This window comes from Peromyscus leucopus, chromosome 19, assembly GCF_004664715.2.
Source record: "Peromyscus leucopus breed LL Stock chromosome 19, UCI_PerLeu_2.1, whole genome shotgun sequence".
Classification (NCBI taxonomy): Eukaryota; Metazoa; Chordata; class Mammalia; order Rodentia; family Cricetidae; genus Peromyscus; species Peromyscus leucopus.
Window position 1 is genome coordinate 37,606,056 of NC_051079.1, and position 27,152 is coordinate 37,633,207.

The 27,152-nt window shown below is 42.1% G+C and overlaps 1 protein-coding gene across 3 annotated transcripts in view; it reads left to right on the forward strand.

The window, feature by feature from the left end:
• Tnfaip8 (TNF alpha induced protein 8) overlaps nt 1-25,776 on the forward strand; it is a 118,776-nt gene extending 93,000 nt beyond the window's left edge. For all 3 annotated transcript variants that reach the window (XM_028871811.2, XM_028871813.2, XM_028871810.2), the window contains exon 2: nt 24,198-25,776. In XM_028871811.2, coding sequence (XP_028727644.1) covers nt 24,198-24,763 — 566 coding nt within the window. In that variant the 3' untranslated portion in view covers nt 24,764-25,776. The remainder of the gene's footprint in view (nt 1-24,197) is intronic.
• The last annotated feature ends 1,376 nt before the right edge of the window (nt 25,777-27,152 follow it).

A 27,152-nucleotide genomic window follows, 5' to 3' on the forward strand; every position in this document is an offset into this window, starting at 1 on the left:
TGGATGAGATGAGATTGTCTGTACAAAAACAAAGTGCTTTCCTTCTACATCCTCAACTCAGCCTGTGTGGCTCACTTGAGTTCCCATTTGTCTGTCAAATACAAAGGCATGCCAGATTTAAAATACAAAACACATGCAAATATTTTTAGTTGGCTTAGGGTAAAGTCAGGATCAATTCATTGAGACATCTTCAGGGACACAGTTATGTAGCTGAAGTTTTCCTGTGTCCTTTCCGGTCCGCAGTCGCCCAGACCCAAGTAAACACACAGAGGCTTATATTAATTAAAACTGCTCAGCCATTAGTTCAGGCTTACTACTGACTAGCTCTTACACTTAAACTCAGCTCATTTCTGTTAATATATATGTTGCTACATGTTCCATGGCTTTACCTGTGTGCCATTACATGCTGCTCCCTGGATGATGGGCTGATGTCTCCTGACTCTGCCTTCCTCTTCCCACAATTCTCCTCATCCACTTACCCTGCCTATACTTCCTGCCTGGCTACTGGCCAATCAGCATTTTATTAAATCAGTTTACAAGAGTATTATCGCACAGCACAGCTAGACTTCATTTGCTAAGTTTAGAAATAAATCATAAACTTACAAAATATATGGTTAAGATCTGTCTCGGGGTTACTGTTGCTGCAATGAAACACCATGACCAAAGCAAGTTGGGGAGGAAAGGGTTCATTTGGCTCATTAAGCTTCCACATCACTGAAGGAAGTCAAGACAGGAGCTCAAATGGGACAGGAACCTGGAGGCAGGAGCTGATGCAGAGGCCCTGGAGGAGCGCTGCTTACTAGCTTGTCCCTCATGGCTTGTTCAGCTTTTTTCTTGTAGAACCTAGGACCACCAGCCCAGAGGTTTCCCTACGCACAACATGCTGGGCCTCCCCACCGATCAGTGATTTTAAAAATGCCCTACAGGCTTGTCTGCCTACAGCCCGATCTTCTGGAGCCATTTTCTCAATCGAGGTTTCCCTCCCCTTGGATGACTCTAGCTTGTGTCAAGTAGACATAAAAGTAGCCAGCACAGCATTGCAGTAGGGCACGGCATGGCTATGACTGTAAAATGTGTGCCTTCCTTGTTGGTACCTCTTGTATCATGCCTAAGCAGGAGAAAGCAATTCCTGCTTTGTTTTCGATTAGAGCTTGATTTTTAAAATTTTAAATCCTATGTACGAATTTCCATCAAGTAAAAACAGTTCCATGGTGGAAAATATCAATTCATTTTTAGCTTTTTAGAATTCAAGACTCTTGGACCTGAGAGTAGAGATAGGAATTAAGATTGATTTATTTTATATGCACGAGTATTTTGCCTGTACGGGTACCACCTGTGTGTCTGGTGCCTAAGGATGTCAGAAGAAGGCATAGAGTCCACTGGAACTTGGGTTATGGATGGTCATGAGTTACCATGGAGATGCTGGGAAGCAAGCCAGGATCCTCTGCAATAGCAATAAGCCTGGATCCATGCTCTAAGCCACCAAGCCAGTTTTCTAGTCCCCCATGTTGTTTGGTTGGTTTTTGTTTTAATGTGCATGAGTGGGGTGTGTGTGTGTGTGTGTGTGTGTGTGTGTTTTTTTTTTTTTTGTGTGTGTGTGTGTGTGTGTGTGTGTGTTTCTCAGGAGCTTGAGTTAGGGATGATTTTGAGCCTCTGTGTGAGTATTGGGAACTGAACCTGGATCCTCTGCAAGATCGGCAAGAGCTCTTAATTGCTGACCCATCTCTCTAGCTTTTTGAAATGATGAATAATACACTGTAGGCAAACAAAATGCTTGATACCCAATAAAGTGTGAAGATAGGCCCACTTCTGGATGGTCCACAATATAAAATATTTTTGCAAATAAAAAAAAAGTGTGATTTTCATGAGATTCATGGATTATCCAAACCTGGATATTTATTATGCCTCTGGGCATATCTCCTGGTTTGTACGTTCTAGCGTGTGGTGTGTGATACTTGGTTAGTACTTACGCCATTCCCATAAGTCAGTTAAAACTAGACTGAGCAATCCTAACACACTGCATAGCTACAAGCTTAGGAAGACCTGGTAGGACCTTGGCCTACTCAATCTGCTGGTAGGTGTTTGAACACAGTGTTCAGGACCCAACTCAGAGCAGACAGTCCACAGGGGAGCCTTGAGCAGACTGTCTCTGTCCAAGCTGATCCAAGGCTGTCGTTACCTAACTTCCTACTCAGTGGGAACATGGCAGAAACTAAAGATTCGGCTTTCAAATTTGGGTCTGACATAATTACTTGATGAAAAAAAATCCAATGGTTTACCATTGGAAAAAGACATATCTTAGCCAAACTCCATGTCTAGAATACCTTCAGTTTATTTCCCCCCACAGAAATATCTCTCTGTTAAAATTCAGTGGAATTCTTCTGCTGTAGAATTTTTCAAGTGCTTCATGAGAATGCCAATCATCCCAAAAGGCTTGTCACTAGCTACGTATAATTTCAAGTAAAAAGTTTTAGGAGTAAAGAATAGTGTTATTAGTGGAGATGGGTGTAACTGAGAGGAACAGTGCATGCCTCTAAGTGAAAAAACACTTTGAGCTGAGTACAGGAGGCTTTGAACCCAGTTTGGTACCTGCCACAGGTAGAACTAGAGTTTTTCTAAGTTTGTACACAGAAGACGAAAGAAAACGGACTTTATCAGACTTTGACAAAAAAGGTCTCAGCTCTCTAACCATGTTGCCTTGAAGTTTTGCCTCATAGTGAGTGATACAGGCAAGCCTCTGGGTAATGGTCTGAATTGTTCTGGGAAAGAAAATCTTCCCAAAGTTTGGGGCTTTCCTAAGACCTTTGCTGATGAGCTAACCCTAGCTACAGAGTGCCAGGCTTCTCAGATACCCTTAGTGACTGCAGATACATAGATAGATGATAGATAGATAATAGATATACAGATAGATAGATAGACATAAATATAGACATATAAAGATACACAGATATAAAATATATAAATACCTTTTGGAAATATATTAACATAGTATTAATATAGTAATCAAAATGCAGTGAGCCCTACATTAGCAAGAAAAGATGAACCAGGGCCCCTCACCTGTCACTGTTGTCTGACCACTCAAACCGTGGAGAGGAGAGATTGTTAAGGCTCTGAATTTGGAAAACAGAAGCTTAATCCAAATATTGTGTAGCTTTCTTATCGAATATTGCTCCATTTTCTATTAGTGTAAACTTAATGGTAATAGAGTGTGTGTCTGTGTGTATGTATGTATGTATGTGTCTGTGTGTATGTAAGTATGTATGTGTATGTATGTATGTATGTATGTTTGTATGTATGTGTCTGTGTGTATGTATGTATGTATGTGTCTGTGTGTATGTATGTATGTATGTGTATGTATGTATTTATGTGTCTGTGTGTATGTATGTATGTATGTATGTGTCTGTGTGTATGTGTGTGTGTGTTACTAAGGATCTACAATCTTACACCTGCTAAGCAAGCACTCTGCCATGAAGCCACACACCACCCCAATACAGATATAATTGAAGAAGATTCTTTGCTTTGTACGTACTAAACCCATGGTCTCAGGGATTAAGCTCTGTTTTGATATGAACTAAATTCTCTAAACACTGGTTTAAATAGCTTATAAATTCTGGTGGGATGATGTGAGGTATGGTTTATTCCACAGCAGTGCATAGTGAAGGGCTGTGGGTGGGATTCGTTTTGTTTATTTGCAGTAGAAAGGGCCCTGCATTGGAATGTGGGTGCGGTTCTGGCATTTGTGTATTTATGTGTTTCAGGGAAATAAAGGTACAGAGAAACACTTGCCATTGCCTATATAAAGACTAACTCTACAGCTGATGGGTTAAAAATACTGCACGAGACCACATCTCAGGCACCAGCATCTGTTTCCTTCATTCCAAGATCAGCGAAAGGCAGTAAGGATGGATGTGGAAAAGGAAGACAAGAAAGTCCTCCACTTTTGGCAAATCATTAACTCCCCTAAGCATTTCCCCGCCAAAATCAGGGAATGAGGTGGCACAAACTGAAAAATTAAAAGGACAATCCCCCTTAAATTCACGGGGAAACTCGTTAGCAAGGATAGATTTAAAACTCAGTTTTAGAAACTGACTTTGAAATCATTCATACATTGAGAAGAATTGATTTATTTTGTAAGTATGATGCATTCTCTAGACTATGTATTGCCTTACATCTTAGAGATAAATTCAGTGTTATTTTTCTTAGCTGGTGCTATGGTTTGGTTGTGCTCTGTCTTCCAAAAGTTCCAGTGCTCAACACTTGACTGGCCCTCAATGTAGCAGTGTTGAGAAGTGGTCACATCTTGCGGAGGCGGGGCCTGCAGTAGGTGGTTGGGTCATTGGGGTCAGCACTCTGAGAAAGGATGGATGCTCATCTCCTGGGAGTAGACTAGGTCTGGTGGGGCTGGATCGATCACAGTAAAGCCATCCTGTGAGTTTGGCTTCTTTCTGGGGGTTCCCTGATATGAACCCTCACTCTGTTTTGCCGCTGACCGTGCTCAGTTGCAACCTGAACACATCAGCAGTTGCGGGGATCCTTTCTAGCTGGCAGAACTGTCTGTACTCAGCCTCAGATATTTGAGCCAACAGCACCAAATGAATAAGGAGATATTTTCAACCTCTTGCAGCTATGAGTCTATTATAATAAAAATTTCAATGAAGTATCATCTTTTCCCATAGAAACAATGTTTTATTAGGAGGCTCTGTTATTTATAATAGCTCGATGTAAACTAACTGGCAGACATGATCAAAACTATTCCCCAAGACCAAAAAGAAGATGTAAACCTTGTTTATCATTTGACTCCATAAAATTATATTCCCAGCCTTTAAAGTGGGAACATTATATTGCCTATTCAGATTTTGCATGGGCTTCAATTTTTTAGAAAGTTAATCCAGATACTTTGAAAATACAAGTTTTCCCATCACAATCTGTGTATCAATAGCTTTTTAAGGTTATGCTAGTTAATATTGTTGTTTGTTTATGTAAACTCTTGTTTTCTCCTACATTGGCCCTGGTAATAGGAACAGTTTCTTTATGGACATGTAGGACACTTTGAACCACCCCAGAAGATCCATCCCATGCTCACCCAAGAAGCAAGCTGAGAAACCTCATCCCCCACCTTGGCTTCCCAGCCTTCTAGCTACATTTATTTCTCCTTTAAACAGAGCTTGTTCAGAATACGATAGCTTTTGGAACAGGGAACGAGTCCCACTGATAATTATCTTCAGTGCCATGAAATACCCACAGCGAGAGAAGGGCAGATATGCATATACATATATCCCTGAGCCTTTTACTGTGTTGAACCCATCAGCTGGGACATATTTTAGTTCATTTAGAAGCTGGTTTAGACTGTTTAAAGTTACCCTCCTCACCAAAGACAAGGCAGGCATAGGACAGGAATCTGACCAGGATAAGGGGGTCATTAATACTAGTAGCTTCCCTGGAGAAGGAAAAAATGAAATGTGGATGACTTCTTGCTGTCCTTGGGGACTCGGTCTCAAGGACTTATCAGACATACACATGAGTTAAGTACCCAAGGGGGATGCCACATCCTGGGGAGAGAGGTTCACGACAAAGCATCTGTGGCTACAGTATCTGAGGCAAAACTATTGATGTTGATGGTGTCACTTCGAAGCTTGGGGTGGAGTGGGTGGTGGTTTCCCAAAACATGGCGCCCGTGCTGCTACTACCACAGCAAAATGGTTTTGGGAAATTCCAGACGTAGCATTCAGTCATCTTCAGCCGCATCAGGAGACCAGGTGCTTCCAATGTTTTTTGGAATCTTCTGTATCATTCCAGAGAATGCCTGTATTTGGGCTACGTGACCTTTGCCTCCTTAGTCACAGGACTCATTTTGTAATCCAAAGCTACGTGCAGACTTGTGGCCTTCAGCCAATAGCAGCATCTGGTAGCAGCTCATAGGGATGGTGACTTGTCTCCATTGAATTATTTCTTACGTTCAGAATAGTGAATCATTTTGATGACTCTGATGTGTTAAAAGGGGATAACGTTAGTTCGCACTCACATTGAGTAAATAGAGGGTGTCCTTTCTAAGTAAGTTTATTTTGTAATGAAAGTATGTTAAGTAGTAAGGAAATAAAATACAGATAGCTAGAAAACAAAGCATGATAGTGTGGTATTAAGAGAGCCAGGCTTAAGATGTAGCCAAGGTGGATACAATATGGCTTTAGATAGAGACTTCAGACAAGATCCTGAGGTTAAAAATGGAAGCATTGTGAGGGAAAAGGAAGTAAAGAAGTTGAGAGAGCCTGGGAATTGTGGAGGAGGGACTAGCTGTAGCCCCTTTGCCCAGTTTGATGGGCAACCCGGGAACAAAGGGCTAAAGCTCATGAGTCACCAGGAGCCTTATCCTGGGTTCTTGTAAAGTGAGTCCGAATGCTGTGAGACCCTGGCCATCCCAGTCAGAGATGATAACTCATACACCACTGGGGCCTAGGGAGTTACCCCTGTGCTGGATGGACAGGTCGGGAATTGGAGAGGTCCTCTCTTTCCCACCTTCCCACCTTCACCACTCATGCTGTCAGAAGGTCGGGTTTTGTTTTTTACAAAGAAGGGGGAAGAGAACCATCAAGCTTTCATATGATTTTTTTTTTTAACTAATTACAAAAGCAAAAAATTAAAATATTATGGGAGTCCATTTTGGTGGGTATAGGAGCATGCTGGAATTAAATACTAGGGATGGTCATTCAACAGGTATATATAATAAAATAATTTTAAAATGGTGACAGTGTAGATTTTATGTGATGTGAGTTTTACCACAGTTGAAAAAAAAAGATAAGTGTTTAGTTGAACTGGACAGCAGCCGCCACAGGCTTCTAAGTGGCAGAATTTGTTAAGTTTTAAGTGGAGAAATTTGCTACCCACTGCTTCTGGTAATGCCCCAGCAAAAACCTTTCCAGAAGGAGAGAGAAGCATCACAAGTTAATAGGACTTGTGTGGTGACCCTGGGTTGACCTGGGGCCTCTGCTCTTCCTCTTCCATCTCTAGAGCAGAGGCTGATGAAAGATCCGGGAAGGTGGCTTATTGTGGGAGCAAGGGGGGGGGTGTGACGGAGGCCACAAGAGATGGGGCTGACAAAGTGTGTGCGAGAAGACATTTATTTTGTTGCTATTTGGCAGTCAGTCATAAAAATGACCCGTTCTGTTGTGTCGTTTGCCAAAGTTTATTTTACCTTGATAGCCACCATTACAGAACGAATCCATCTCCAAGACAGCAAGTTGATCTATTCAGGGGATGTTTTTCAATTCTTACAAGAAAGGACTGTAATGGTCTTTTTAGTTATTTTCTTGAACTGAAAAGAGAGTCTAGTATACCAGGTATGTGCTGTCAGCATGATAGGACTGTGTTTATTTTAACTAAATGTTTGTCTTTCTGGCTTGAGAGGGGCTTTATTATTTTAAATTCTAAATATAATGTTAAGCCAGCCAGTTTCAATAAGGGGGAGAAATATCCTAATGTGTTCTTTCTTTTTCTGTGAATTAATGTAAGTTTATGCTTTTTTAGCTTTCTAGGTATGAGTGCAAGCATGCATGTGTGTGTGTGTGTGTGTGTGTGTGTGTGTGTGTGTACATGTTTGTGTGGGTGTGAGTATACATATATATATGAGGTAAATATGTGTGGGCATCTGTGTACATGTGTGTGTGGAAGTCAAGGTCAACCTCAGGAGCCATCCACCTTGCGTTTTTGAGGTGGGGTCTCTCATTATCTTGGGGTTCTCTAAGTATGCCTCTAAGGCTGGCTGTCCAGTGGGTCTCAGGGATCTCTCTTTCTCCACTTCTCCAGCATGAAGATTATTACGTTAGAACTACAGTGGCTTTTTTTTTTTTTTTTAAATGTGGGTTCTGGGGATAGAATCCAGGTCTTCCTGCTTATACAGCAAACACTTTAACAACCGAGTCATTTTGCCCAGACCCTCAGTTTCCAGTTTCTGGTGAATAATTGTAAAGAAAATGCTTTTTTTATAGTTAAAAAAAATGCCCTAAAAACAGAATTCAGGATATTCAGTAATCCCTACCAGTTTCAATGCCATCAATAGATGGCTTTCTTTTTTATCCCTGCCTTTAGTTATTAAATGACTAGAATATTTTTTTCCCCAAGAGATGACATTGAAATATGCATCTTTTGTGTAAGAGTAGTTGAAGTAGCTGTGTAGCTGATAGGAAAATACATCACGTGTAGTCACCTAGTCTGTGTTTCATAGAAACAGTATCCATGCTCTACTCCACAAACCTAGGAGATACATACTAGAGATTAACTGAACATTTATTGTATCAAGGAAGAGGTAATAAAGTATCACCAATCCCAAGGATTTTACTGTAGGTCAAAATGGAAGCAAATAAATACGCAAATGCCCAGTCCAGTAACAGCTAGGCAGGACAGTCAAGAAAGGTTTTATGGGAAAAGCTTGGGGGTTACACCAGGCCAAGGCTGCTCCCTGTGCTTTTTTCGTGTCTCTTTTCAAGCGTCACCTATTCAGAAAGCCCTTCCCTGACTACCCTGGATGAAACAACATACTCTCTCATTTACACACTACCTGGCACTTATGTGTGTTTTTTGTTTGTTTGTTTGTTTGTTTTTGTTGTTGTTGTCATGGGTCTTCTTGTGAGCAGGTGGTCTACCTAGCACATGATAGACACTAGATTTAAAAGAAAAAAAATATCTGTGGAATGAAAAATTAATGAGTTGAGTGAAGGCTTTCTCCCAACCTATAAGTTTATTTATTGCTTAGGATTCCACATCGATATGGTGACAACTAGTTCGACTTTCTTCTAAGATCTTTATGAACTTGGCAAATTTACCACCTCTCCATGACCCAGTTGACACATTGTATAGAATTGAGATAGGTACCAAATATAGCGGAGGCCTGTGACTTTCTTAGGGTTTTTTTTTTTTTCTTTTTTCTGTTGCTGTGAAGAGATGCTGTGACCAAAGCAACTCTTATGAAAGAAAGTGTTTAATTGGGGGCTTGCTTACACCTTTAGAGGGTTAGTCCATTATTGCTATGGCAGAGGGCATGGTGGCTGGCATGCAGGCGGTTGTTGGAGCAGTAGCTGGAGGCTACATCCTGATTCATAGGCAGAGAGAGGGGAGCCTAAGGCAAAGCTGACCTCCAATGATACACTTCCTCCACCAAGGCCACACCTGATTCTTCTAATCCTTTCAAATAGTGCCACTCCCTTGTGACTAAGCAGTCAAATATATGAGCCTATGTGGCCATTCTTAATTCAAACACCACACTAATGTATAAGCATATTGATGGGCTGGACTCTCTCTCTCTCTCTCTCTCTCTCTCTCTCTCTCTCTCTGTGTGTGTGTGTGTGTGTGTGTGTGTGTGTGTGTTGGATTTTTTGTCTAAGCAAAGCGAACTTTACTCTTGATCAAGAAGGTACACTCAGATGAGCAAACACACTAAGAAAAGAAGTACTTTTGGTTATTCTTCTAACTGAGGTAGAGGTTGTGTCTTTTCTTCATTGGCTGGGGCCCAACCTCACAATCTAACTCAACTGACTACTCTGAAAAGAATTGGTGCACAGAAAATGAAGGAGGAAGGGGAACAGGTCCCTTTTCCAAGAAGAACAGAGTTACTGCTCCAGGACATCAAAGCCCTAGAACAGAGCAGTGGGCCCTTGTGTAAACAAAGGTTTTACTGGATGGGGAAGATTAAACATGTGGATAAAAGCCTTCCAAGATGGGGGTATTAAAAAAGATTTTAATTCCTTGTCCTAAACACAAGTTTTATAGTATTTGATTGAAAAGACTCATATTTAATATTTCTAACAAGTCCCTCTTTATTCTTTTTAAACACTCTCAAACTCATCAAGATGTGTGCTCTCTTTTTCTGCCTGTCTTTTAGTAAGAAATTGCAGTAGGAAGTACTTGCTCAGTAATAATTGACTTCATAAGCCTGTGTTAGGGCCTTAGTTCAAAGAATTAATTATTCCTACAATTTCATTAGCATGTTTTAAAGTGAACCCATCTTTCTAGGGGTGTTTCCTTGGCTAGGAGATTGATCTGGCCACATTGGAATGTTAGGTCTGTACCCAAGCGAGAGATTCTAGTCTCTTGATCAGGAGGCATTTTCTTTTTACAGACCTTCATATCTACTTTAACATTCCACCTCCCTAAAAACCCTATAATCAGGTAGGGACCAGATCAGAGAAAGAGCTGCTGGGCAGGATTTTTAATTCCTCACTATTCAGTAGGAGTTCCAGAAGTTGCTCTAAAATCTAGTCACGTTTATATGATGCAGGTTAGAGGTCACCCACTCAAAAGGCCAGGGAACCCTCCTTCAAAAGAGTGTGGGTACCATTGTCATGTAGGAATGTGAGCTTCTTATGCTCAGATCTTATGATTGTTCAAAGAAAAATCAGAAACAAAGCTTTTGAGGTTAATTGTCCCTGTTTTCTAACACTAACCCTAAGAGCCATACAACTTTATGCAGACCCGAAATCTGGGGAGTCCAGGCTCCAAGCTCTGCAGTGCTTCCCAACCCCCCCCCCCAACTAGAGGGGTCTGCCTGGGAGCACAGCACTGAAGAGAAAAGGGAGGAAAGAACTACTCAGAGAACTCAGATATCTCCTTGGAAGTTCCCAAAGTTGAGAACAACGCTTTGGAGAGCCTCCAGGGAAAGAGACTTGAGTTTATCCCAGACCCCTAGATCATTAGTACCTTGATATCTGAATTGAAGTAGTTTACTCAAACGCCTATGTGTCTTCCCTCACTATTCGCTTACCCTCAGCAGGATCTCCCCTCAAGGTGTTGATATGGCCATAAGATGCTTGAATGACGTGTTGATATAATTGCTGGGGAAAGGTCGTGAAAAGAATGTTGGGAAGTTGTGCCAAGATGCATATTTGGTGGATGCCCAGGGTAAGGCCAACAGGTTGCTGCTCCTCAAATACTCAAACAGATAGGTTTGAGATATTTGTATGGAAGATTCCAGAACGTTTGCTGTAAAGATTGGATAGCTAGTTATTCAGTACAGTTTAGCTGAGGATGGAGAGAAAAACAATGGCTTAAAAACAAAAGCAGAAAATGCACCAGTTTTTTTTTAAAAAAAATAGATTTTGCTCCTTTAAAACATAAAGTGTTGCCCACCATATGTGAGGTCCTGGGTTTGATCACTAGTACCACGAAGAAAGAATGTGTCTATATCTCATGTATAGGGTTATGTTCTTAGCCATGGAGTACAAATGACTTCCTTTGTTAAACTCTAGCTATAAAGAACTGAATTGATTTTCCGACATGTCTTTAGGAGTTGTGAAAGATACTAGTGGGGTCCACCGAGGCAGATTAGAGAGTTGGAACTTGGTTCATTTGTGCTAGCTCGAGGGCACATGTTAAGCACTGTGAAGACTAGAGATGAAAGGCTTGACACGTTGTTTGTCAAGGATTATAAGCAGTTAAGGTAAGACAGAAATTGGGTCTCCTTATCAAGCAGGGTAGAAGGAAAGATTTATTCTGGTCGTTGGATTTGGGAAGGTTTCTTGTAAGAGGTGGTATCTCAACTGAGGCTTATAGGGTGAGAAGCCCTTTTGGGGCAGGGATGGAAGGGCAGGGTAAGGTTAGACAGGCATGTGGTTTTCCTTTAGTTTTCTATCCCCTGATGTGGAAGACCTATGCTTCTTATTTTTGGTACAGAAAGGGCGGACAAGCTCCAAGAAGTAGGATGTGGCTAACTTAGCAGTATAGAGTCAAATAATGAACATTACCTTAATTTGCATTTTGTATAGTTCACTCTAGTAAGAAGTAATGTTCCTCAGCTGTCTTTGATTATGCACCCTGGGCTTCTGAGCTGTGTTCACTCCTCTGGCTCCCTTGGGGTTGATAAATTATAGGTCCAAATCAGAAGTGTGTATGAAAGTGTTTTGAAGTATTTTGTTAACTACAGAGTAGTCACTGTAATTGTATTGTTGTGTTTATTATCTGGCCAGAGACAACCTGGTTAGACCAAAAAGTGTGCATTGACCATTGATGCCAATTTGAGAGCTGGCTCAGTACTAAACTTTTTCTAAATGTTACATGAATATAAATATTCATCAGGGGTCAGGGCCTCTGGCAAGTTTCAGGGCTTGACTTAGGAAAATGTAGAAATATCAGAGCTATTTAGAGAGTTTTTCTCCACATTCTGATAGAAGATTGTATTGAATTAACAGTGGGAAGGCACTATATACTTAAATATATATAAGTAATTCAAGCTCAGTTGAAACATCTATAAGAACAACTAGCATTTCCAAGTTCAACATAGTAAGTAAGGAAAGATTTACTTAATTTGAAAAGAAAAAAAAAAACTCACTACAGTCAATTTCTCGTGAACGATTGGAAGGTATTTTCCTTTCATTTCAATCCTATACGTAGGAGCTAGGTAGGCCTGTTCCAATTGTGCTTTGTGATGTCATCTAGAAAAGGCTTACTTTGTACTCTCCTAGCTGCCTTATCAAAACCCTTTCAGTGTATAACAGGCTCTCTTGAAAGCATTTTCTGTGGATTCCAAGCAGAAGTCACGTCTCCGTTTCCATGAAATTTTGAAAGAGAATGCTATCCACTGAGTCTGTTTCCAATGTGATTCTGTGGTCAGCATGTATCTATTTGGGAGTTTTAAGTCCAGTGATCTAGGAGCATATCCCAGAGCAGGGTAGAACCTTTATTATACAGAATGATCACTCAGTGTCCTAAAAAAAAATGCAGTCTCCGAGATTAGAGTCATAGAGACTCAATGCAGTCGGTGCAGCAATTACCAAGCCACTTCCATGCCCTTCTAGTATGAGTGGCCCAAGATGCAGAATTTTGCCCTGGATGCCTGTGACTGCTCTCCTTTCCCTACCAAACACTGAGAACTGAGAGACCCAGTAGTAAGCACTTCCAAGGCCCTGACAACTTACACACACCTAATGTCTCCATCTCCCCCGTAAAATCCATCCGTTGGCTTCCGGTTTTTAGGGATGCTAATGAACAGAATTTGTAATGCCTCACCAGCGAGTAGGAAGTCTCTGTGTCAGTTCTGGAATAGAGTAACATTTCTTTAAGGCAGGAACTTCTTTTCTTTTGAGGCTAAGCCCCTTTTGAGAAACGTTCGATTCTAGTCTCCCCTCACCCATCATCTCATCCAGAAAGTTAACGCTCGCTATCTTCACTGAAGTTGGTTTTTTCCCACCATCCTCCTGTCGACTTTCTGTGGTGCACCCCACCTGTGTTCCCATCATCCCTCCTTCCCCTGTTAGTGTGAGTGCCCAGAGAAAAGAGAAAGTGCTCTTTATCTTTGAAGCCATAGCCTCTGGCACATTAGACACACTCAACACAAGTTTTCATGAATGGCATGTATGGATTACATCTGTTAACATTCTTCCTTCTTCCTTCACTTAAACCTGAGCCATTCTGTACTAGAACGTCACTGTAATGACAAACTAGCTGTTATAATGATGGTAATGACTACCTAACAGCAAATGCCATTCTGAGCACCTCATGTGGATTATTGCTACTTAAACTCCATTTGCAGACACAGACACCGAGGCACAGACGAAGTAAGCGATGTGGTCTAGTCTCAGGGGCCCTCAGGGGATGATGCAGCTTCTGACCCAAGCTGCCTCATTCCAGAAGCTGTGCCTGTATCACTCACTGCATTGCCCAGCTTTGCCCCACCCCCAGCCAGCCCTGCCCACACGGCCCACCGAGCTGACCCTGCTTGCAGTGAGTCAGGCTGAATGAATCCATTCTGAAGCAATACTAAGAACCTTCGTCAGTTTGTTAGCCGACTACCTTAATTGATTTTAGTCTACAAATTGTTCTTGGGTCCCTATGAAATGTTTATTTTAGAAAACTTAATTAAGCAAAATAATACTAAGTGTTTTATTGTATGGGTACTTGAGCGTCTCCAAGGAAAACCTTAGTATACACTGCTTTCCAGACATATTTAACTAGGGAGACTTCTCCCCACACCATCAATATGATGCCTTTTAACGTCTTAAAAAAAAAAAAAAAGCAAAAATAAAACAAAACAAACTAACTAAGCTGGGTAATGGTGGTGCACACTTTTAATCCCAGCAGAGGCAGGTGAATCTCTGGGAGTTCAAGGCCAGCCTGCTCTACAAAGTGAGTTCTAGGACAGCCAAGACTATTACACAGAGAAACCCTGTCTCAAAAAACCAAAAAAAGAAAAAGAATTTTTTAAAATTAAATTAAAAAATCCCTAGTATTTTTGTTTATAACAAAGTTTGGAAGAAAACCTGGCCAATATGTTTACAAGATTCTCAAGAAAATTCTTATAAACATTCAAATAAATTCTCAGTTTTACCCCTTTCTTATTCACCTAGGAAAACTACTTGCATTTCCCTGAGGCGTCACAGCTCTGTTGTTATGGTGCCATTACCAATAGCACCCTATTCAAAGGTATCCCGTTTGGATGACAGATTACATGATAATCTTAACCACAGTACTTGGTCCCCCTCTCACACATTTCAAGAAGACAGCCTTGCTTCCTCTCACCTCTTCTAAAGGACCCTTACTATTCCTGCTGTGTGGGCAGCAACAAAGGAACGGCCTTGTTCTCAGCACATTGTCATCTTCTATCTATCGGTTCCGCATAGAATTGCCAACGCCTACACGTTGTTATGTGTAGTTCTTTCATCACTCAGAAATCCCAGCTCCTAAGAGATGCAAGCCTTAGTCTAGGTGTGGTGGTGTGCCCTTGTAATCCTGGCACTTAGGAGGATCGCGAGTATCAGGCCAGCCAGGGCTGTTGCATAGTGAAACCCTAGCTCGGAATCAAAGTAGAGAGGTGGAGGACCTTTGAGACTTCTTCACATAGCTCAGAATCTATTCATATATGTGCTTATCTGTGCAGGGGGCAGATCTATGCATAGCTCTGAAAAGATGCCAAAAATCTCAGAACAGTTGTTGCCTCTTGAAGCAAGGGTTGAGATCAGAACTGTGCAGCAAGTGTGATAAAGCTGAGGGACTTTTCACTTGATTTGATTACATTCACGTTCTTGAGTAGTGTAAGTATATCTTTTTTTGTTTGCTTTTAGATTAAAACACTATAATTTCTTAAAGCTAAGCAGGTGCATCCTGAAAACACAAGCTGTTCAAGTTCAGTTGGGCTGGACCTACTCTTTTTCATTGGATTCCCTTCCCTTCGAGAGACATCTTTAGATTCTTTTTTCTTTCTTTTGTCTTCTTCTTCTTCTCCTCCTCCTCCTTCTTCTTTTTAGCCCTGGCTGGCCTTGAACTCACAGAGATCCACTGGCCTCTGCCTCCTGAGTGCTGGGATTAAAGGTGTGCGCCACCACTGCCCGGCTGAAACGTTATTTCTAAAACTCCTGTATCACATGGTTCTTTCAGAGAAGAGCTTAGCATTGGACATGCATGCATTCAAATTCGTCTCTCCCCCCACACTGACTATGTGGCCTTTTGATGGTAACTCACTTTCAGGACACTCTGTTAGAGAAAACTAATGTACCCTTTCCCAGCAGGTTTCTTGGTTAGGGACTTTGGGTCCACTTCCCCTTGTTAGTGGTGAGATTTTTGCCTGGTTTGAACATGTGCAGGTCTTGTGTGTACTGCCTCGGTCTCTGTGAGTTCATATGTGATTCAGTCCTGCTGTGTCTGGAGGACACTCTTTCCTGGGAGTCGTCCACCAGCTTTGGCTCTTAGAATCTTTCTGCCTCCTTTTCCACATAGATCCCTGAGCCTTGAAGGGACGGGTTTGATAAAGGTATCAACCAAGACAGGCCTCATGGCCAGGAACAGTTGGCCAACACAAAAGGAACTCCATGTTTTTTAAGTGTGCTTTTCCTGTGTGTGTGTGTTGTGTGTGTTAACCTTTATTTTTGTTTTGTCTTTTTTGTTTTGTCTTTTTTTTTTTTCCAGAAAGAGAGAGAACATGAAGTTAGGTAGATAAGGAAGTGAGAAGGATCTAAAAGGAGTTGGGGAGGGAATAGGATCAAAATATGTTGTATAAGAAAGTAATTCATTTTTTTTTTTCTGTGCCTCAGACACGTAACCTGAAAATATGGGCAGTAATAGTCTTCTTTCTAGGATTGGTGTGAAACTTCAATAAGATAATGCAAGTTCTAGGATAGTATAGTAAGGATTTTTAAATCAATGGGTGCCCAGTTAACATTCTAGCATGGAGGGGGGAGGGGCTCATGAGCCCCCACCCTTAGCTGCGGAACTATGGAGTATATAGCTTCTAGGGGAAGCAGAGTCAAGTTTCTCTAAGGATGTGGCTCCTGGTTGGTCAACCAGGTTCCAGTAGATGACCCCACACCCAGAAGTATAGGGATGACAGAAATTGGAGGGAGGGGTTATAAAAGAAAAAAGAGGCCATGGATTTGGGGAGTGAGTATGATTAAGATACATTGTATGAAAATCTTAAAGAATCAACCAAACTATTTTTTTAATGGTGGCTAGTATCGTTATTGTCTATTGTTTGTGTCTCTCCTGTGATTATTACCTAGGATAATTTAATGGGTTCTCATGGCTATATATGTCTTGCCGTGACTTTGGGCAGCCATAAAATATATTTGTTTCTCTAACTTTTGTCCTAACATTTATGAAACCGACATTCTTTGAAATCCAACCATACTGCTTCATCTAAACATCACCAAATTGTCCTCCATTTCTGGAGGCAATAGGGATGTCTCGTCAGAGTTTATTCCATCAAGAAGGCAATAAAGAGGTGGAATGATCCCTAGAGAACATTGGAGAAAAGGCAGAGGTGGGTCTAATAATAGGACATTAAAAGAGCTGAAACAACTGGCATTGTCTTTTGTATGTGTGTGTGCGCATATTTGTGTGCATATGGCTGTGTGTGTGTGTGTGTGTGTGTGTGTGTGTGTGTGTGTATAGATGCACATGTGTACATCTGTGTTGAGTCCAGAGGTCATCCTGGGGTGTCATCATCAGGGATGCTGTCCACCTCATTTGAGACAGGATCTATCATTAACCTAGAACTTGCCAATCACACTCCTCTGGCTACCAGCAAGCCCCAGAACCCATTTGTCTCTCCCCCCCAACAGGGTCATGCCACCACACCTGGCTTTTTTTTTTTTTTTTTTTTTACATGAGTTCTGGGAATCTAACATATGTCTTCTGGCTTTACCCATTGACCTGTTTCCCTGGCTTTACATATTCAAAGTCACCACAAAATCCAGCCTACGAACGAAGGACACACAGTTAACCTCAAAATCACGACAAACAGGTTCAGTGTCAATGTGACAAGAGCAGCCTTTGGTGCTACAGGGAAAGCCTTCTTGTCATATTCCAGGCTTATTTTGTCTTGTCCACACATTATCAACTAGAAGAGGTGAAGAGAAATGAGCAGAGAGGTCACGGTGTGTTTGGATGGGTTCCTCTCTTCTAGCGGTCTCTACGTCAGAGGTTCGTCGTCACACCAAGGAGGGTGGCTGAAGTCAGAGTTCCTTTGAGACTCCCTCGGGAGCCTAGCACATGGATAGGCTGCTTCGGTGTTTGTAACTCGTTAGATCTCATTTCAGTCCACACCACCAGGAAACATCTTCCCCCACGCCGGCACCTTAGCAAATGAGAACACTGAATTTCAGAGAAATTAAATTGTACCCAGACTTCCAGCCCGGCTCTCTCCCCTTTGGGCCCTTTGTTTCACGGCACTAGCTTCCGGTGCCCGTGTCTGATTCTATGTGAGGCTTTGGAGGGCGCTAGACCTGGAGGAGCGACGCCACAGTGTGGCTTTAACCGTTCTGTTTCACTTCCTTTTCGAGATGCCCCTGGTGCGCAGCTTGGCATGCGTGTGGCAACTGTGTCTCTTCTCGTCTTCGCGTGGTAGGCGTCCTTTCTGTTCTCAGAGGACCAGTTTCCTCAGACAAAAGACCCGCCCACTGCCTCTCTGCAGTTGAATCTGTTGCTAAGAGAAATTGAATCCTTCGGAAATTAAAATTTTCTTTCCAAAGGATTTACATGTGTTACACGGGTTTCGATGTGACCATGGGAAAGGAAATGTAAGTTGGTATTAGGTGCACTGCAGGAGGCCTCTGTTTCCACACAACCACCCGGTGCTTTGCATTTCTCAGTTTCATAGTACTAACAGGAGGAGCTGGTTGATTTTGACCCAATGGAATTCATCGCTAGAGTGTGTATTGAGATGTAGATGAAGCTTGATGTGTTGTGTTCCCCTCACAAGCCTGCAGAGGACCCTTTCTGTGGTAGGCACGGTAGCAGTTACATGCAGTCCCTGTGTATCCATTTTCAGAACAACTCCAAGAGGCTGAATCGATAGTCTCAGCTTACGGATGAGGAAACCCAGTCCAGCAGATCCCTGAGCAGCGCAATGGTTCCATCACTCCTTAGTGGCAGAATGTCTGGCCTTATTAGGCAGACTGCTTTTCCAGAGTACTGGGAAGAAATACCACCAGAAAGGACCACTCGTACACTGACATTTACACGGCAGCCTTTTCACTTTAAATATTTTTTGTTAAAATTCCCATATGTGTTGGAAGGTGTCCTTTTTAAGATAATTTCACGACTTTCACATGACTACAAATCGGATGTCATGGAGATTTTTCTTACCCGTTCGTGAGGCAACAAGGCAAGCTGTTAATACCGAACACAAAGGAGAATCCAAAGATCTGTAGACAAGAATGCCAAGACTCACTGTCACTCCACTGGAAAAGTTGTATTCACCCCCTCCATAAGCAAAAGCCTTGTCCCTGTGGCAGTGTGTGTTGCTGGTTCTTAGCCACTCAGATCAAGAGAATGTATGCACCCCACTGTGCCTTTGAAGGTCAAGTTAAGGATCCAAGGTATATCAATTCTCCCAAGATGGCAATCTCTGGAATGGCCTTCTCCTTTTTAGGACATAAATGCAGTAAATGTTAAGGTGCCTGGAGCTTGTCTTCTCTCCAGCTATGCGTGCTACTTCTGGTCTTGGGGCCAGCTGTTCTTACACTTCTTATAGATTACGCTCCTACTGACCACAGCCTTCCCACTCCAGTCCCTGCCCCCCTTGTGCATTCCCCCCTCCCTCCCCTCCCCTCTGTCCCCTCACTTCCCCTCCCCTTTCTCCTTTCCCTTTAATTACATTTCTTTTGTGTACTATTGCTTCGGAGTTTTCAGTAGAGAGACTGGTGTCAGGATACATAACCAATCACTCTCACCTGGAGCACTGCCAGATCCCAGGGTAGGGAAGCTATCTTAGCCCACTGATCTCTCTCATGATGAAGCTGGGTTTAGTTCTGACCATTTCCTTATCCCCAAAGCTGGCTTTTTTTTTTTCCTAAGTCCATTTCCATTTGGAATTATTCAAATAAAAGAGAGCTAAGGTTTTGCATTGTTTGTTTAAAGAACATTAATGCATTCTGCACAATGTCTAGACATGCTCTCTCCAAATGGTTTTCTTTTCCATACTTCCTCATTCTGGATCCACGGAATTGAATATAATTAGGTAAAGATTTGGAATGACATGTGTATCTGTAGTCAGCATTCCAAAATGCCAAGTGTAATAAACCTATTGAGTGAAAAAGATTGTGTTTGCTGATAAATACATAAAATGACTTGAGTCCTTCATTGTGTGGTATTAGCAATTGTGGGGCATTTTTGTTAATTTTCAGAAAACTATACTCTTCATTCATTGATTTTATCAAAAGGCTTTTCATCTTTGTTCTGAGCACTTTTTTTTTCTTGCACACATGGGTCAGAATATTTTTACCATCAATATTTATCTCTAACTTTATGATTGTTGATGGTAAAACCAGGATTCCCTAAATATTAGTTTGTTTTGCAGAAAACATTGCTGAAGCAGACTGCTTGATTAAGTCCTAGAGGGAGAGAGAGGTGAGCAGATGCAAAGTACGATGTAGTCTTTTCTATGGAACAGTCTTTTCCCCCAAAACTAGAAATTGAGTAGGACCTCACACATGCTAGATACAGCATCGTTTTTTTTTTTTTCAGCCAACAATTTCCATGTCTATTTCCAAGGCAAATGAATTCATCTTACTAGGTGAACAGTTGGTCAATATTCTCAACACTGTCTCTGTGGAGAACAGCTGTGTGCATCTCGGTGGCTTCCAGGGACATGCCTTGGTTTGTCTCTCTGTCCCCCATGTTTAAACACAGACCAAACCAGAAGCAGAGATGGGCCAGGATGGCTAATCTTCCCCTGCCACTCCAGTCAGAAATAGTATACCTTGCTTATACTCAAAATATCTGTATTGTTAGCTTCTGATGTTTTCCCTTAGTAGACATAAATCTTGCCTCTTTAAAAAAAAAAAAAAAAAACTAATTGCTGGTGGTAAGAGAAACCACTTTCTGAAGTATGCTTACACTGGAGGGAGGAAGGGACATGGGACACACAGCACGACATAACCCACGTATTTAGTGAGTTACAACAAGTGCTCGTTTCTCTAAGTTTTAAAATAAGCAAACAGAAACACTCAAATATGTATTTTAAGCTCATGTTTTTTCAGGCCAAAACATTTTCCTTGAGAAGTACTTAAGTATGGTGAAGAGATGGGAGAAACTGGTGCCTGCCCAAGCCCAGGGCATGGCACAGAGAAGTAGACAGGTGGAGTCTGCTTTTGGAGAGCTCGGGGCCCAAAGGGAGAACCAATAACAATTAGGTAAAAAATGATTTGAGGAACTGGGAAGTGTGGTGGTTAGCAATGAACTTAAATAGAACTTCATTTTTTATGTACATTTTCCAAATACCCTGACTGTAGAGTAAAAAGACATTGGAAAGGAGTTGAACTAGATGATGTCGGCAGAGATAGAGTAATTGGATAGAATTTAGAAACTAATAAATGGTGAAAATGGAAAAATAGAACTTGGTAATGGACCAAGGAAAAGGGAGGATGAGATGGTGAGTGGTTCCCAGCTCTCTGACCTGAGCAGTGGTTGGGAGAGATGCTGTTAATCTGGGTGGTGAGTACTGGACAGGGAGGGAGGAATAAGGAAAGAGGAACAAGGATTCAGTTAGGGACATGATACATCTATGATGCCTGCAAAATCTCAAAAGAAAAGAGTCTTAAATGTTTTTGCAAAATGAGTCTGGGGAAGAAGTCAGGCTGCATTAGGACTGTGGGAGTCATTGGCACACGGGTGCTCTCTGAAGCCATCATGATGGTACCACATCAGGGTGAGACTAGACAGAAGTCCGGGATTAGCTCTGAGATGTGGCAGGCCTCAGAGATCTGACAGAGCATACCAAACTGACAATGATCTGGAGCAGGCGAGACTAGCAGCAGTTAATGTCCAAGAAAGAAAACAGTCACATTTTACGATCCCAGACCACATATCCCTGGCAAGCAGCTGTCAGCCACAAACCTTGGCTTGGCTCGAAACAGGCCATCTCCAATGCTGAAAAATAAACCCACTGGATGTAAGTCTTCCCAGTGGAGAGGGAGAAGAGTGCACTGAATTGATCTAAAGATTAAAATGAAAGTGTCATGTGGAAGTTCTGGGAAGAAAGGAAAAGCCTCAGAGATCAACTTCCATGTCTGGGTTATGACTCGGTTACAGTAAATGAGGATGGCCTTGCTTAGTCTGCAGTAGACTGGCTTTTCATCCCTGCCTTGCAGGAGGCTAAAATGCTGTGCCGTGGAGTTCTTGCTTCTCTTTATGTTTTAAACAAAATGAGATGTTGAGATTTAATGAGAAAGGTAGTTTGAAGAGCTACAAAGCTGCAAATCCAGCCTTAAGAAATTAGCACTGAGGACTCTGAATCTCCCTCCTTTCCCCTCCCCCTCCCTCCCTCCCTCCCTCCCTCCCTCCCTCCCTCCCATCTTCCTTCCCTCCCTCTCTCTGGTTTCAGTATTTCACAACAGCAAGTGTGTTGATCTGGGAAACATGGTTGTAGATTCTAGATGGGGTGTTGGTAGGCTGTGTCAATCTCAAAGAGATTCAAAGTAGAAGAGCCTTTATACAAAATAAGTTGCTGAAATCTGCGTTATTTGTTATGTATCTGAAAGTGATTGTGTATCTCTTTCTGTAGAAACCAGATTTACTTGTTAAGGTGTGTATCTGGAGCTATAACATAAAAGAGGGTCATTGGCCATTATGTGGCAATATGAACTGCTGGGGTACCGTTTCTTTGTGTAGGATTTCATTAATGTGAATCAACACCTTGTGAATCATTGAAGAGACAGGGATAAGAATAGATTACTATTAAACTAAAAGTGGTTTAAAAGCTTGGAAACGTTGCCAAAGTTGGCCTTTTCTCACAGCTTTTCACTTTCCTTTTCTCTCTCAAAATGCATTTCTGTTCTTCTTCTGCACTCTCACTTCGTGTTTCTGTAACTCCGTATGACGGTTGGGAGGGCACCGTTTCTGGTTCCTCCAGGACATCCTCTGAGTAGACGCACAGCTTTGTGTGTTCCTGGGCGAGTTCTAAGCACGAGGAGTCATTCTGTAATACCCTGTATGATACAATCTACCTGCCATGAGTTCAGATTTCAAATGTCATGTGGATTCTCTGTCCCCACCTTCCATCTAGCCCGACACTTGCACACTGACACCGTTACTGTTCTTATGTGTCCTTCAAGCCCGGCCCTGGTTCTCCTGACATTTTGCTTCTTAGTGATACTAGCTTTTGTCCAAACTAGAAATCATTTTACAACATCAGTGCCCTAGGTTGTTCATCCTCATTTCTCAATGCTTGTATTCCAACTGCTCTAAGTGCATTTGTGCCGAGTACAGAGAGAACAGAAATCCCTGGATCCTATGGTGGAGTAGATACCCAGAGACTGCAGTTCTGAGGCCCTCAGCCAGGCAGGGGAAGGAGCAAAAGCAGAATCGTAGACCAGCTTTCAGATTGCATCCAGCACATAGAACGGGTCATCATAGTGGAATAAAACTAATGGTGGTTTGTAGAGCATTTTCACTGCTGGGGCCCTTAGCTAGACACATTCCATTTCAGGTGTTATTAATCGGTAATTTGTGCAACTCTTGTGTGTGTTAAACTTCCGCCAAATTAAGTTACAATCATGCCAAAAGTCAACTTGAGGGATCCACTTTCCCAGAGTATGTTCTTCACGTAGCATGTTTCATTAGCTCATGAAATAAGCTTTAATTCCTCAAGACTTAAAAGAAACAGTGGATCGGGAACAGCAGCTGACAGTGAGCTCCCTCTGGAGTGTGACCTTCCAAAAGCTGACATCTGGGAGTGAAATTCAAAGTGGGTGGGATGGTGGGAAGAGTGATGACCAATGTCTTAGGCACTTAGGCTTTCTGTAACTGGTTTATAAAAGAGGACGACTCTCCTTCAGGTTTGCTGGAGTCAGTGTTCCATCTTGTTCAGTATCATGGCCTTGCTATTTAACCTGCTTTCATTCAAATGAGTTTCTCTCTTCCTTCCTTCCTTCTTTCCTTCTCTCCTCTCCTTCTTTCCTTCCTTCCTTCCTTCCTTCCTTCCTTCCTTCCTTCCTTCCTTCCTTCCTTCCTTCCTTCCTTCCTTCCTTCCTTCCTTCCTTCCTTCCTTCTTTATTTTTTTGAGACAGGATTTCTGCAACCACATGGCTTTCCTGGAACTCATTCTGTAGACCAGGCTGGCCTTGAACTCACAGAGATCTGCCTGACTGCCTCCTGAGTGCTGTGATTAAAGGCATGCGCCACTGCCACCCGGCTTTCATTTTTATTTATATGGCTGTGTGCATATCTGTGTGAGTGTGTGATGTATATATGCTGGTGCCCAGAAGAGAATGTCAGATCCCCATACAGCCTGAGTTACAGGCTGTTGTGAGCCTCCCAGTGTAGGTTCTGGATTCTGAACTTAGGTCTCTGCAAGAGCACCAAGTGCTCTTAACCACTGAGCCATCTCTCCAGCCCCTTTTATGTTTTTGATTGTGAGCCTAGCCTTTTAACAGTTGGACCATATCTTCAGCCCTCCAGCCCCCTTCAAATTAAAAGTTATTTTCAAGGATGTTATCAATGTCAACTGCTAAAGAAATCACTGACTACATAGCAGAAGGTATAAAGGATTTTAATTACCTATAAACCCATTAATTCCACAAATGAGAACCCAATGCACAGAAATGTACAAAACATTGAATCTATTTTCTTTTCTGAACAGAGACTTGTATCAGTAAGTGGGAGACAAACTGTAAATAGAGAAGGAAAGAGGGAAAATACTCCCTAATACTTGGAGATTTTTTTTGTTGTTTCATTTTACTTGCTATTTACTGATCTTTTGCTCCTTTTTCATTTTTATTTTGTAGTGGCCACAGATGTCTTTAATTCCAAAAACCTGGCCGTTCAGGCGCAAAAGAAGATCCTGGGTAAAATGGTATCCAAATCCATCGCCACCACCCTGATCGATGACACCAGCAGCGAGGTGCTGGATGAGCTCTACAGGGTGACCAAGGAGTACACCCAAAACAAGAAGGAGGCGGAGAGGGTCATCAAGAACCTCATCAAGACGGTCATCAAGCTGGCCGTTCTCCACAGGAACAATCAGTTCAATCAAGACGAGCTGGCGCTGATGGAGAAGTTCAAGAAGAAGGTCCACCAGCTTGCCATGACGGTGGTCAGCTTCCACCAGGTGGAATACACCTTCGACCGCAACGTGCTGTCCAGGCTGCTGAACGAGTGCCGGGAGCTGTTGCACGACATCATTCAGCGCCACCTCACCGCCAAGTCTCACGGACGGGTTAATAATGTCTTTGATCATTTTTCAGATTGTGATTTTCTGGCTGCCTTGTATAATCCCTTTGGGAAATTTAAACCTCACTTACAGAAACTTTGCGACGGCATCAACAAAATGTTGGATGAAGAGAACATATGAGCTCGTGGCATACGCGTGTGGCCGGCAGCGATTTATGTGGAGACAGAGCACTGCTGACTCATGAAGGGAAGACGGAGAGTCTTTTAAAGATCACATGTAATTCAGAAAGGCTTGGCCTGATACAACCATTGGACATTAATGGTAGTACTTTTGTGTGACTTGTTGTAATTGGGAAAAAAAAAAAAAAAAGCATATTGCCAAAAATTCTGGCTGAAATGTCTTAATGAATGTCAGGATGTGGAAAAAATAGAGGGTTGGTAATTCAAATGTAGAGTGACAGAAAGACAGATGAGCACGGCTCGCTCCAGTCGCTGGGATTTTTTGTGTTTTAGGGAAATCGTGTTGGTGGCCCATTGGATATTTGTAATATGTACAAAGTTGTGTATCTTGGCTCACTTTTATCCTTTACTATGTCTGTGTATCTCTTTTAAAATGCCAAGGGCCTCTGAGCTGTCATTGATCCTTTTGAAACAATTCTGCTTCCTCGTCTACTCGATTCTTTTGTTACAGATTGTCATTGGCATTTAGGAATTAAATTGAGGCTGTGGAACCATCAGGAAAGCAGAAAACCGAGTTTCTGAAATCACAACTGTGGAAATAAATAGTATGTCCATTGTAAGAGTGTGCTTCTGAAACTGAGTTGTGCTTCTTGGTACCAACGTGATACTTAGATTCTCAAAACTGTAGCAGCATGTCATTGCCTTGAAATACTTGCTTAGGGCCTAACTGTGATGTCATCTTGAACATGTGCTGACAGATGTCTCCGGTATTAACATCCATCTCACACATAGGAGAAAAAGAATTCTAGATCAGCTTTGATATTGAAATAATAAAATGTAAGTAGTGTGAAAAAAAGGAAAATCATTTTGAGTTTGATGATGAACTCGGCAGCCTAATTTAGGGGGGTGAGGGGTGAAAGGATGGAAAGGCTGTTGCTTAGTAACATAAGAAAGATGGATGCATTTCAATGTTCAATGGGGATTGATGAATAAAGGCCATCATTTTTTATTTAACTACTCGGGTTTTAGATTGTGTTATTTGCTATTTGGATGAGTGGACCCATGACCGTGTCTGTCTCCAGCAAATGGTGTGCTATTTCTGTATCATTTTAGATGCATGGGTGATAAAGTAGACCTTTGCTGATGTTGTAAAAGAACTAGAAGCCTACTGGCCAACTCTGTCATCTAGGAAATAACAGAGCCAACCACCAGCATTCAGTATTGGCACTGCCACTGAGTCTGTCATTTACCTACCTCAAGAATATTGACAGTGAAATAAAAATTCACCAGAAAAGGTCCCACGAGTAAAGATTCCGGAAGATCTGCTTTGACCCATCATAGAATAGAAGGAAGTGGCCAGGTTTCTCTGAGACCCAGCTTTGCCCAGTTAAGACAAACAGCAAAGGCAAAAGGTATCTCTGCCTGAGTGATGTTAAATTCTGATTTGAGCTGAAAATATAATTCTTACTTCCTGGAGCCTGTAGATGATTGCTAGATGTCCTAACACTAGCAAAATGGCTACATTACTAATGATTGGACTTCAAAGCTGCTCAATGGCTCATACACAGAGCTCCACAAGTCTTCCTTGACCAGCCCTTTTCCAATCTCAGAAAAGCTAAGAGTGTTGTGATCTGGTGGGAGCCACTGATCTGCCATATTCCCTTCTCTACTGGATCTTGCACAGCAGAAGTATGGATAGTGATGTAGACAGCTTCTCAAGAATTTCTAACTCAGGACGTAACCAACAAAACACAGAGGACCTTGGGAGAAATTTAGAGACGTCTGAGCACATTTGGGTCATACTGATGGACCTGTAGGGTAACAACACAATACGCGTGTGGACAGTGGTAGCATCCCTTAGTTTCATATGCCAGTGTCTTGGGGCTACTATTGCTGTGATGAAACACCGTGACCAAAAGCAACTTAGGGAGGAAAGGGTTTATTTGGCTTACACTTCGGTATAACAGTTCATCATCTAAGTAAGTCAGGACAGGAACTCAATGAGGGCAGGAACCCGGAGACAGAAGCTGATGCAGAGGCAATGGAGGAGTGCTGCTTACTAGCTTACTCCCCATGGCTTTCTCAACCTACTTTCTTATAGAACCCAGGACCACCAGCCCAGGGCTGGCACCACCTACAATGGGCTGGACTCTCCCCATGAATCAATATTTAAGGAAATGCCCTACAGCCTGATCTTATGGAGACATTTTCTCAATTGAGGCTCCCTTCTCTCAAACGACTCTACTTTGTGTCATATTGATAGAAAACTAGCCAGCACACCCAGAAAGGCAAAAAGAAGCATCTGTGGAGAATTGGTTCAAGAACACCCTGTAGATATCAAACACTACAGATGCTGAAGTCCCTTATAGAAAATGGCATAGTATTTGTAT